Genomic DNA, 13,482 nt, shown 5'->3' on the forward strand with positions numbered 1-13,482 from the left:
TCCCACCAATGAAGCCCTGCTGTGTTTGTAGGCCTGGTTACAACTGATGAGAGAGGGACACACACATCTAGGGCTGTGGATCACTGCGGCTTCTGGAGAGCTGGCTTAGGACACAGTGAGAGTGTGTGTGTGTGTGTGTGTGTGTGTGTGTGTGTGTGTGTGTGTGTGTGTGTGTGTGTGTGTGTGTGTGTGTGTGTGTGTGTGTGTGTGTGTGTGTGTGTGTGTGTGTGTGTGTGTGTGTGTGTGTGTGTGTGTGTGTGTGTGTGTGTGTGTATATTGAAGTGGGTAGGGTCTAACTCAGAGGCGATGGCTGTCTCGGAGGACTTTATATCTGACCCCAGTATCTCTGTCAGAGCATCTATGACTGTGTGTGGAACAGAACACCAACTCCCACTGACTAAAGGCAGCGGCAGCATTGGACTGAACTGAGGTTGCAAGGGAAAACTGCATGTCTCCCCGCTGCGGACCATTCTGTCTCGCACTCTGTGCTCAAAAAAGTTGCTTTAGACGAATGCATTGTTGTCTTTACTCTGAAAGCGAGGCTGCAGGTTTTACCATCTAAACTTAACCTCTCCATCTGGTTTCCAGTCAACCATGCTCCTCACTGTATACATCATGGTCATGAACAAATAGCTGAAACCATGTCCCACATCTTAAATGGGTGCCATGTATACAGGGGACTCTACATAAGTAGGCATCACAGAATAGTGGATTTGATATCTAAAGATATCACTTCTATTTTCAGGTCCTCCATCATGCTGTATAAGCATTCTACTGTGAAGCCGAGTATGTTTAACCTGTGTAACGATGATTCTGTGTTCTCTAACATTTCAGCTAACACCCCTGATGTCATTGTTGTTAATGAAAACCATAGGGAGGTGTTCATTCTCGAGGTCGGCTGTACTTTTGATAACAGCTTAGAGGAAGCCTTCCTAACCAAAGTGCTAAAATATCAACAGCTAGAGCAGACCATCTCTCAGCTAGGCTACAGATGTAAACTTTTGTTTTTTATCTTTGGTAGTCTAGGACACATGCACAAGTTGGTTGTGAGGGGCCTGCAAATGGCCGGCCTCTCCAAAAGGAGGGCTAAACAATTAGCAAGGTACTGCTCAATATCAGCTATTATAGGAAGCCGCTCAATTTGGAGGAGGCGTTGCTTCCTTTACCCATGATTGTTGTCCGCTGTGTTTGACAAGTATGCCATCCTTTGTTTTGTATGTAACATTGCTCTGCTTTACATGCGCCTTGTAACTAACTGTTTTCCCTTCATCTGACTGCACTGGCAGTGTTTATGTCCTTTGTACATCCTGTACTTCTTATTATGTGGACATAAATAAATATTTCAAATGTGTGTGTGTGTGTGTGTGTGTGTGTGTGTGTGTGTGTGTGTGTGTGTGTGTGTGTGTGTGTGTGTGTGTGTGTGTGTGTGTGTGTGTGTGTGTGTGTGTGTGAGAGAGTGTGCACAGTGCACACGTTGTGGACTGGTTGTGTGAGCAGTGCTGAAAATGACAGCAGCGGTCCTATGCTATGAGCAAGGCATGTCTATGACTCAGAGTGGTGCATTTGTTGTGTGCCAGAGCAGATGATACCTGAACCCAATGACACACTACTGCAATGTATATCAACTATTAAACATTGAATTAAGCATATGAACAATTAATCTCTTAAAACTGTGGATATTACTGCTACTTATGCTCATTACAAGCGCAGTATTACATAGAGAAAAATAGCAACATGCTGGTGTAACTGTTGTTTGCCCATCCCCGTCCTATAACAATAACCCTTATTTAGAACATGTTATATAGGGTTGGTAACAGTACAATGAAGCTATAAATAATCAGACAAGTCTTACCCGAGATAAAAGAGGAACACACACGTTGACGAGAGAGCTCCCTGAACCTTGACTGAACTCATCACCACACGGATCAGCTGTTAAAACACACACAGAGTGAAACACATAACTACATAATCCCCTGAGTTAATTTGAAGGCATAACTAAATATGCCTTTCCTTCGGCAATACATGCAATTACATCAAGGCTTGTCTGCCATACCAATGAATACATCCCCTTGAATATAACAAGCCAATCAAGAGCAAGTTAAAACGGGAGTTAATGGCAAAATTTGGCTTCCATGGGATTCTGGGTGCCATCAAATACACACACGCACATAGAGAACGCGCGCACCTATGTATTTTAACTGTAAGGAGACCCACTCTCAACAAAATTGCATATGTATTCGCAAGTTACCCTGAGTCAATCCACCATGACTCCTTCACATTAGCCAACTCGTATCTGTCATTCCTGCAGTCTTCCGGGGGCATCGCGCCCCGGAGGGGTCAGGTTGGCTATCCATTAACACATTAAATTCGGGAACGCATCTGTGTCATTTTAGATTTTAGCTATAAGCATTATCTTATACTTTGGCTACTCAAAATGTGCAGATATACAAGCTCATACCGGGGTACCCAGTCAGCTATGAGCTTGTAGATCTGCATTTTTTGAAAAATCATGACAATTTGTGAAAATCTTTGAATATATATATTTTAACTAAAATCTTTGCTTCTCGGGGGTCCCTCGAACAAAATATTTTGAGATGGGGTCCGTGACAAAAAATGCATATAATTTCCGGGGTCCTTGACATGAAAAACTTGGGTTAAAGACATGGCTGATGTCACCACTACTATAATTCATGTGAGTGGTTTTTCAATCTACAGTAAAGCTCACGAAAAGCCGCCGTTGCCATGCATCATGGATGTGTCAGGGACATTGAGGACACATTACAGGACATTCGAGGGCGTGATGCCGCCTTGTGCCAATGAATGCAGATGCACCAGCAGCAGCAGCACAGGTGAGGAGGGATCAGGTGGCATGGGAGCTGCTCCCTCTGTAGAGCGGTATGCAGACAGAATGGTTTATTTTGGTACGGTTGCATCATCTCAATGCAGTGAGAAATACTTTACAAACACGGTTCCAGGGATTGAGCTTGCATGATTTACAGTACATTTCTATAAGATCCGCTGATGAATTAACATTTAACAATTTCAGGAGCACTCTGTGCTATGAGCTTGTATATCTGCTATTTGTTAATAGCCAAAGTATAAAATAATGGTTAAAGTGGTTAAAAAAAAAGAGACGGATGCTTTTCCCAGTCTTAATGGGTTAAGGTAATAATGATGACCCGTTATTCTACCGATGCCAGAAAATGAGGACACGCTTGCTACTACCTCCTCCCACGTCTGCCTAAACTTGAGGAGTTTGAGAGAATGGTGGTAGTCCCATACTCGCACGCTTTAGCCTGCACACACTGTCTTCTTCTACAGAAAACATTTTTAGTTGAAACTCTTCTGCCACACCAATAGCAATAGAGAATTGTGCACATAAAAAGGGCTATAAAGTGGATATGGATACAAAGGTGGATAGTAGTGGATACCATTACAAAACATATTCACAGTTGCAAATGGCAAAAAAGTGTAGATTTCTAAAACAAACAAAAAATACTAGGCTTACATATGAAATAAATTGACAAAGATTAAAACTATGGACATTTTCTCTGTGACTGTAGACTTTTGACAGACTGTTTCAGTACAGTTTAAACGTTTTTGTAAAGCCTTGTTAATTTTTTTTTTATTAATTTCAGTTAACAAATTGCAGTTGATAGATCAGTCTCTCTTACCAGAACAGCCAAAGGCAGAGGGATGAAGCCCATTCTTCTTGCCACAGAGTCACTGTAGTCTGTACAGGCCTATATGCAAAAAAACAGGCACAGAACACACTATTCCTCAAACTACCGTATTAACCCTGAAAATATAAATGCGGTTATATAAATGACTGATATTAACAAAAATGGAACAGGTGCCTACGTTCTTCTGTCGACTGCTGACGAGTTCGAAGGCCAAGCTAGCTCTGTACTCACTGTACACCTAGAGAGAGAGAGAGAGAGAGATAAACCTCATTAATGTTTGTAGAGTTCATCAGGCTAGTTTTAAAATAGCAGGGCCTGATGTGCCTTACTGTTTGTGTTTACTGTACATGTATACATAAAAATATAGCCATGTGTGCAGCCAAGGCTGAGTGGATCATCAAGGACACTCGTCAACCGAGCCACAATGCAATGTGCACGCATTGTGAGCTTGTAGATCCGCAATTTTAGGCAAAGAGATTTGGTGTAGAGGGAAAAAGCTGTCCAGGTGCAGAGCCAACTCAGGTTCAATTTACTAAGACAGAGGGTTTAAGAGGTTATGGAACATGTGGACTATGAGGCTTTAGTTCCTACACCATCACATTTAGCAAAAAAGACAATAGTGCAAAACGTGTTATGGCACACTAAATAGAAGCATGGACCTGTATGGATGACAGGCTAAACACCAAAACACTCTTTACTGCTTAAGCCGCCATGAAATCAAGTGACAGCCAACAGCAGAATAATCCCTCGGACGTGAAGAGCGTTGAACCCACACACTTCAATCGCTGCATGCGTTTCTTGTGTAAACTTCAATCTCAACAAGTATCTCATGTATCCCACTCCATTGTATAAATCACATCCCGTCTCCCATGGCGTCCCCTGCACTTACGCCAGATTTATACTAGGTTGCGAGCTTTAGGTGTGCGACACAGGCGCACAACTAAGTATAAATCAGGATTTACTCCAACATGCCCTTGCCTTAGGGGAAATAAATACACTAATAATTTCTCTCCTTGATACTCCTTTGCTTTCTGTCTATTCCTAACGCAATCCTTCAGTTATAACTGGATTATTGTTGGTGTGCTAAGATCTAAATAGATTCTTCATTTTACAAAGATTGTAAAATAATCTCAGTTACTACCTATTGTACCAACCACATTTGGCAGGCAGCTGGTGGCAAGTTTCCCCTACATTCCAAGTGTGAACATTTGAACGCACTACTAAACAAACAACTGTGGGGAAATTATTTAAAACTAGAACAGTGTGCTCCTCAGAGTGCAGATCTCCGACAGGCCAGGTTACCTACCCAGAGTTGTGTCAGTCGTGGGGTGCAGCCACGACTGACACCGGAAAATCACTGGTGGTGGAAAATGTGGAAATGAGCGGGATATATATATGGTGATCTTTGTTTCATGATCGAAGGAATACAGGGGAAAAAAATGTTACTGTAAGACCTACAGTTCAAGAATTATAGGCCAGCGGCCTGTCATAGCGCCACCATGAGGCCGATTTGCTAAATTTGGGAGGTTCTTCCTTGGCCTACTAGTGTGCGTGCAAAGTTTCACACCAATCGGTCCAGTGGTATTAGCTCACTGTGTGAGCTAATCACAGACAGACAGCCTGGCGAAGATTAAAAAAACAGTGGCAGTATAAAAAAAATGTGTAAGCACAAATATATTTCTTTATCCACAAGTGCATGTCAATTGATCATTCAAGTGATCCCCAGCCAGGCTAACACAGTTAGCAGATAGAATTCAAAGCTTGTCAGAGTGTGTTAATTAAAATCCTGCCGGTTTAGATCCCAAGTTTACATATTTGAGCTACGCTGGGATGTGTGCCCCAATAGTTTAATATAAATCTCTCAATTGTGCTCTATTGTTGTACCATCCAACTGGCTGCAATAGCAACACAATTTCCTCCTCAGGGGGGCAGGGCTCAGCAGTTTTAGCACATCTTATTATAAAATCAGACCCTTTTAGACGTAATTAACATGTCGGCATCCTCACGTCGGCAGTGATGTCGTTGAACTTGGTGATGAAGGCGTGTTTGATGATGTCGACGATGATTTCAGAGATGACAACCATGCAGAAGTCGGGGACCAAAACCCATAGGTGGTCTGGGGGAAAAAAAGGTACATTGACAGTATTTATTTGTTTTAAGAAGCAATTTATGAAAGGGGGGACAGGAACAGGCATTCTCTTTTATCAGCAGCAATGGATGAAATGTTAATTTATCACCGTTAGTGCTATCCACCCTGAACCGAGTGGCAGCTCTTTGAGCAGAGGTAGATCATCACTTCTTAACAGCGGGAATGGAAGGACAGGGCTGTTTATAAAAGGTCAACTGTCAGGTTGTAGGAGTGATAAACTGTTAAAATGTCCCGCAAGGTTCCGAGGAAGACAGGTTGGATTATGATTGAGCTTGTGTGATTTATAGTCAGAAACTTAATTATGCAGAGTCGTCTGCAACTGTGGGAACACAGTATTTGATGGGGAATGGTGGCAAGGGAGTGAATAAGTGAATTTGCAGAAGGTGCATTGAGCAAGGAGGTGATACAGGGGGCTTATGGGTGGTCATATATCCAGTGTTGGCAATGCTGAGGGCAGAGAGGTGGTGTGAGATCAGGCGAGGGTCTGAACACTGTCTGTTTGTGTGTTGGCAGCTTTCTGTGCTGAGGCAGACATGAAGATTATTGTAAAACCATTATTCATGGCTCACTTTTTCTGCTGCATTGCTCAACTCCTGCTGCACTTTTGACTCCATCGCCGAGGGGAACATTCTAGAAATTCTCTTTTTTTAACATGTGCCACTACAAGAAGTCATCATATAACTTATCTCTAATGAGAACAGTAGGGCTTTTTGTGTTACAATATACTAATCAAGAATCACTAAATAGTTTGCAAGAAGTATACAGTGAACGCCCACTGGTCCTAATAATTAGTTAGGATGGGTAAATGCAAATGAACATTTTCACTTACTGTATATGCAAATATACAGTGATAGAAATACCTCAAAGAAGTGGGGACCGAATTATTCAATTAATCAACTTTATTCGTGTAGAATCTGGATTCTGGATTTTTCAATCCAGAATCCAGATTGAAATGTTGATTCTCATCATCTACTGTCTAACTGTGCATAGCATAACCTTACAGACAGCTTTAACAGTTGAGGAATTAAGTTAATGCTGCATCTTCTTATTGGGATTAAAGATAGTCCACTACCACTATGGCAAAACATTTTGAAGAAACCCTGTGAAGAATCTCATTTTTTTCTCCAAACAGTATAGCCTTGTGTCTTGTTCTGGAACTACATTTTGCAATTGCCACAGTACATCTCAACCATTTGTAAACTTCCACACTACATTTTCCAGAGAGAAGGAACATTTGTAGCCTGGCTGGTGTTACTCAGGCAGGGACACAAAACCCAGCACTGAAATAGCAAAGAGAACACATTTGTGGAAGTGCTAATCAAAGTCAATAAGAAGGTATGGTTTTGCACCATTTTACCTCAGCAGAACATACTGTAGAAGAGTATAGTACAAGACTATACTGTCACTTAGATGCTTTCAAAAAGGACATGACTTATGTTAGTTTACTTAAACAATTGCCCGAATGATATCGAGATTCACTGTGCTCTGTGCTGGTAAATCTGAAATGCTCAGTGATGATGATCAGTGAAATTACGCCCTGTATTTGTCAAAATTACAATTACCAACACAAAACCAAACACTAGATAGAGCCTACCTAAAAAGCAAACCATCCTTTACCTATACAATTCTATACCATGAAGAAGAATAAATCTAGAGTTGTACCGATACCAGTTTTGGAAAAGCTGCCGATACCGCCTAAAATGCTGGTATCGGCGGGTATGCCAGTCTATGCCATTCCGATACCATGTATTTTATCACTCAATCAATCAATTATTTTGTATTTTGAATGCTTCAGTTGATGTGGCTCTACTGTTTTATGCTCTTACTGTACTATTTACATTATTTTACTTGTAGCTACACTTTAACAATTATTTACTTTTTTTCCTAGATCAGTGGGTCTCAAACTTTTTAATTTCAAGGACCTCCATACTGTAACACTGAGAGTTACAGACCTGTAAGGGTCCATTTGGAACCCCCCTGAGGGTCCCTGGACCCCACTTTGAGAGTCACTGTCCTAGATTTTTTTTTTTTTATTGCACACTGGTATCGGATCGGTACACAATATCGACCGATACTCAAGTTATCGGAATCGGTATCGGGAAGGAAAGAAATGGTATCGGTACATCTCCGAATAAATCCATCGTAGAGGTCCTCACCTCCACAATAGGGCATCGCAGTTGCGGCCACTTCCTGGTGCCACTGCAAAATACTCAATGCATTTTTCCCATTGACTTTTCCAAAAATATTTATATCAATTAATTTAAGCCTGAGTATTTTGCAGTGGCACCAGGAAGTGGGCGGGAACTGCGATGCCCTATAGCTGCCACTGTCAGTATTATTAACGTTCCCAGTGTTGTGATTGCCGTAGACGGGCCAGGTCTGTCTGCTAGTGTTTTTTTCTGTCTGGGAGACTGGCAGGTGGAGCTGACTGTGTTTCACAGAGCTGTCACACGCTGACACCCGGATCTCCTTGCATCATCCTCTTTCATTCACTAAGCCTTGTTATAGGAAGGGCTTTGGGAGGGTCGCGGCAGCCTCAATCCAGACAGCAGCATAAAGAGCCCACTCAGCACATCTGTTTAAATGTTCTCGTCGTCGTGCCAACTGTTGAGGCCTTGAAAGAAAATGGTATGAAAAACCCCTGCAGTACCCTTAACCCATTCAATCAGGTGGGAACGCATACTGTGTCGTTTTCGATTTTTAGCTGTAATAATCTTTTTATCCTTTGGGCTATTAAAAAATAGTAGATCTACAAGCTCATAGCTCGGCACCGAGAAAAATCGTGAACATTTCTGCAAATCTTTGAATATAGTATGTATATTCTCTAAAGCTTCTGGAGATTCTACAAATGTCTTCTAAATCCTAACATTTTTTTTTTTTTTTTACCTTAGGTTGCTATACTATAAGGGGGTTCTCAAACTTCTTTCATGTCAAGGACCACCAAAATGATAAGTATTCCCTGCCCCCCTCCAGGGACCCCCAGAAGCAAAGATTTGAGTTAAAAATGTACATATATTCAAAGATTTACACACATTTTTATGATTTATTTTCAAAAATAGCAGCTCTACAAGCTCATAGCACGGCACTCAGTGTCGCGCTATGAGCTTGTAGATCTGCTATTTTTGAATAGCCAAAGAAATCTTAAAATGACACAGATGCCTTCCCGGTCTTAATGGATTAACAGCCATTGCAGAAATCTCCTCTTTGTGGTCTAGTGGTGAAGCGCCGTAAAAATCTGTCCCGATAATCTCCCGAGGCTCCTCACACACTGCAGACCGTTCTGTCTTGAATGTTATACAGCTGAATCAATTTAGTACGACTGAAAGCTCTAGTCTCTGCCAAATGGCTACCCCTTCACTTCTTGGTAACCCTCTGCTAGCTGAAAAGAGAGTAAAACTCGATTTGTCCATTTGCAATTCCTCTTGTGGCAGAGCGATACTATGAAGATTCTGCAAGCTTTCAGAAGGACATGGGGCCAAGCAACAGCTACAGTGCATCTACATATTACAGCACATTACAGTTCATTATCATTATTACACAATATGTACCCATTAAAGATCAGTTTTGGGAGAGTGAAATGTATTTGAAGAGTTACCTGGGTTCCATGAGAACTGCTCCATGTTCCGCAGGCAAACAATGAGCAGCAGAACGTAGTTTGTGAACCGCTCCTTGATGTCTGTCAAAACACATCAGTGATGTGATCAGGAAATTAGAAATGTCTGGGAGGATATTAAAACATGGAAATCAAGCCCAGACTACAAAGTGGCATTTACTGCCCAGTGTAAGATACCCCAACTGGATGGCCGATCTTCTTTTTTTACCACTTTGGCTTTTTAAGAAGTTAAGGAGTAGTTCACCCAAATAATGACTTATTTTCTATCAGTTACACACCTTGAATTCATGGAGACTTTTTAGTTTTTGTCGCATTCCTAAGCCAATAATTTGATTCTTCAGTAAGACTCAAAGAGTCTCTTATTGACTGATGACCCGGTCCATGGGGTGTGTAATTGATAGACAATAAGTATTTTTTTGGGGGTGAACTACTCCTTTAATACTGAAAGGTTAGGGAACAATCACACCAAGACGTGTCGGTACCAAGGGTGCAGCTTCCTGGTCTGAAATTGAGTCCATATAGGAAGTCAGTTCAAGTGACAGTTCATATGAATGGCCTGTAGTTTCGCTGTTTTACCCCTGCTGGTGTCAGAAAGAATTTCTCTCAATGCAAGAGGTAAGGGTGGGTTTTTGACGAACTTTAGACTTGATTTTCTTACCTTAATAAACATTGTCATAAATACTATATGCTTCCAGTCGCTAGTTTAAAGTCTTCTTTCAATCATCATGATATGCATTTTGGTAAATTATGGCTATGTTCTAGGAGGGGCGGGATGATTTGATTGACAAGCTACACAACCAATAGCATTCATTCCCCACCCCTGCCCTTGATTGACAAGCTACCCAACCAATATTTTAAGCTGCCAGTGGAACCATTCTAATTGTCACTCTTGGTTACAAAGAGGAGGCATAGATTTTCAGCTTGTAAATGTAGGATGACATGTGGAGGATGGATTATTATAATAATAATACAATTTATTTATAAATCACTTCAGAAAAGAACGTTACAAAGTGCTTTACATAAAACACATTTACATTGCGCTGGTCTGTGAATTTAATGGATGCTTAAATCCTGTCTTCTGTGCCTCAAGGATGTTTCTCTGTTGCAGTTATTATTTACCAGTAACAGCAGAGATGTGTTCTAATCATCATTAGCCATTTCCCTGCATCTGTCTACCAGCCTCATTTTAAAAAAAGGAACTGGGGAGGTTTGCAATTATGGTGAGATGAAAGGTTCAATCATGAATGCCTGCCAAAGCCATTGCAAATTTACATGAAACACACCTGGTGGTCCAAACCCTGTTCTAGACCTTGATTGTGACAAACATATCAACAATCAATCAAATATCATTCTGGGAAGAATGAGCCATTGTCCTATAAGAGGGAGAGAGGGAGCGCTCAAACAGTGAGAGAAAGGGGGGAGTCTATTTCACCCATGCGAACGAGTACAAAAACTTGAACGCACTGATCGACACATCACAAAGCGACGTGTTGTCAGTGCAAGAGCTTGATATATCAAACTTATTTATCAAATACATACATTTTCAGTAGAGCATTCAACATCGACTGTCTTACCACTGTTGGACATCTGGAAGAGATTGTTTTTCTCAAACTTCTTAAACACACTTCCTTTGATTTCCACAAACTGCATGGGGGAAACAGACAAAGAGGGAAAAACAGAAGCAATGTTTATTAGGCATAAAATTTAATTTAAAAAAAGAAAAAGACAAAAGAAACACCACACTGCAGCTGCTATAGAAACATCTCATCAGCGTGCGCCGACATTGTTCTGCATTTGCATTTGCATACAAACAATTTATCTCAAATGTACTGTGCTATGGCGACTGCCTTTGCATAATAAAGTAGTTATTGTTCAAAGAAAATGTATGCATCAACACGTTTCTACGTTTCTGTGTGTCCACTGTCGATTGAAGATCTCCTCCTACCGATACATCTGGTGACATCTAAAATTCAATGTAGGTGCTAAAACTGGGTGGAAACAATTCATAGATTTAACAACTGATTTCATTGCGGAGCCAATGCAAAGAGTTTTGGGTGGTCCTTCACATTAGGACAGTGATAGGATTTGTGATCAAAGCAGAAGGCTTTCTCCACTGTCCTAGCTTCCACATTGAATTTAGATGTCACCAGACATATAGACGGGTTTCCGAGCGACGTCATCACAGAGCAGAATGCGCAATCTGCGCATGCCTGGGGGTGGAAGGCGCGTTCGAAAATACAGCCCTGAGCGGCAGTGAGCGCACTGGCCAATACAAACTAATAGGCGAGTGTGCTCCGGTGCGTAATTTCCAAACGCACCCATAGGCTTCCCCCCGCAGCTGCGCGGTCATATTCCTCTCAATGTTTACTAACAGGAAACCTGTCTATCGGTACTTGGTAGTACTCGTCTGGCAATGCGAGACTAGGCAGTACAGGTGTGTGTGTAGATATAATTGTTTAGCTTAATCTGTGCGCATGTCCTTGTGTGTGTGGACTAGGGGCGGGTACCTGACGATTCCATTCCGATTCAGAAGGCTGCGATTCTATTATATTCCGATTATTGCAATTCACGATGCATTGCGATTACTTTTTTTTTTTTACTTCCATTATCTTTTATTGATAATAAAAGCAAATGGAAGATATGTGTCACTGTCAACTGGAAGGTTATATCTGCCAACATCAACAATCACAGAAAACCAACAAGAAGATAAATAAACAAGTACTTTTTTGTAAAATAATACTGACTTATAACAAAGGCTTCTCAATATTCTGATAACAAACCAAAATCTGTCTAGCTTTTTCTTTTCTATTTTTTTTTATTAAAAAAAATATTATAATTTTTTTGATAATCGATTTTTGACATTTGTTAAATCGATTCTTAAATCGTCCATGTTAGCATCGCGATTGATCTATGAATCGATTTTATTTTCCAGCACTAGTGTGCACGCTACAGTACATTATGTGCTTACATTGTTGGACATCATGATGGTGAGCAGGGACTTGTTGTGGGAGTTGAACGCCACATTGAGCGTTGATGCTTGGACCATGATGAGGATGGCATGGAGGACTGAGAAACAGACGCTCAGGAAACCAATAGACACAGACAAGCTAAAAGCTAAATTCTACACAGTAATACAATGGTGTTACTTGCCAAAAAGAACAGATCTACAAATGAACAATGCGTCACGCCTGTTCTTCTGGGCAAGCAACACACCTCAGTTTTCTAGGAGTGCACATATAACGCCCGGGATTCAAACCCGGGTCCCATTTGCGGGAAGGGACACTAAAGTCAAACAGCTCCTTTATTTATTTTTTCACCAATTTTTTTCACCCAGTGCCAATTGCCTATGTAATCCTGGGCGCTAATCTCCCTCTGCCAGCCTAGGGAGAGCCTAGAACTGAGCTCATGCCTCCTTCAATGCATGAGGAGCTAGCAAGCCGCTTCTTATCCCCTGACAGGGGGGAGTTTCCCCGGTTGGACGTAGCGCGTGGAACGAACACGTTATTCCAACCAGTTCCTTTCCCCTCCATCAGGTGCCCCAGCTGATCAGGGGGAGGCAGTATAGAGACCAGGATTACTGCATGTTTTTTGTGAGGGTACCTACTCTAGGGGACACGGGGAGAACATGCAAACTCCACACAGACACTAATGCCAAACATCTTAACCATTAGGCTAAAGGGGAATCCCCCACTTGGCTAGGGGAGATATACAGTAGGCTTTTGGTCTTCAGGCAGAAGCTCTGAGCCACACACAGAGAAGGATACAGACGTAGGAGACGGCCATTAAGAAGTGAGGGATGACTCCGATGCTGTCTCTCTTCCTCTCTTTGGGCTCGGTGGCCGTCCAGTAGAGGGCGTCCAAGATGTCCTGGCCGAACGAGGAGAAGAGGCGGTCCGCCACCTGGCAGAGAGGCCAACGCTTTAAGTTAAAGTTTAGTGGAGGGGGAAGAAATCATAATGTATGTATGTATGTTTATGTTTGTAACTCTTGTGTCAGTATGTCTATGTCCGTGAATCGTCTCTACAGAGAAACGCCGG

At 41.7% G+C, this 13,482-nt stretch overlaps 1 protein-coding gene across 2 annotated transcripts in view; it reads right to left on the bottom strand.

Annotated features, from left to right (window-relative positions):
* tapt1a (transmembrane anterior posterior transformation 1a) overlaps positions 1-13,482 on the bottom strand; it is a 31,612-nt gene that overhangs the window by 6,114 nt on the left and 12,016 nt on the right. For both annotated transcript variants that reach the window (XM_084085896.1, XM_084085897.1), the window contains 8 exons: positions 13,210-13,345; positions 12,414-12,511; positions 11,020-11,089; positions 9,428-9,508; positions 5,690-5,799; positions 3,862-3,921; positions 3,675-3,743; positions 1,853-1,929 (listed from right to left, as the gene is read on the bottom strand). In XM_084085896.1, coding sequence (XP_083942022.1) covers positions 1,853-1,929; positions 3,675-3,743; positions 3,862-3,921; positions 5,690-5,799; positions 9,428-9,508; positions 11,020-11,089; positions 12,414-12,511; positions 13,210-13,345 — 701 coding nt within the window. The remainder of the gene's footprint in view (positions 1-1,852; positions 1,930-3,674; positions 3,744-3,861; positions 3,922-5,689; positions 5,800-9,427; positions 9,509-11,019; positions 11,090-12,413; positions 12,512-13,209; positions 13,346-13,482) is intronic.

This window comes from Gymnoscopelus microlampas (assembly GCF_963454915.1).
Source record: "Gymnoscopelus microlampas genome assembly, chromosome: 18".
Taxonomy (NCBI): Eukaryota; Metazoa; Chordata; class Actinopteri; order Myctophiformes; family Myctophidae; genus Gymnoscopelus; species Gymnoscopelus microlampas.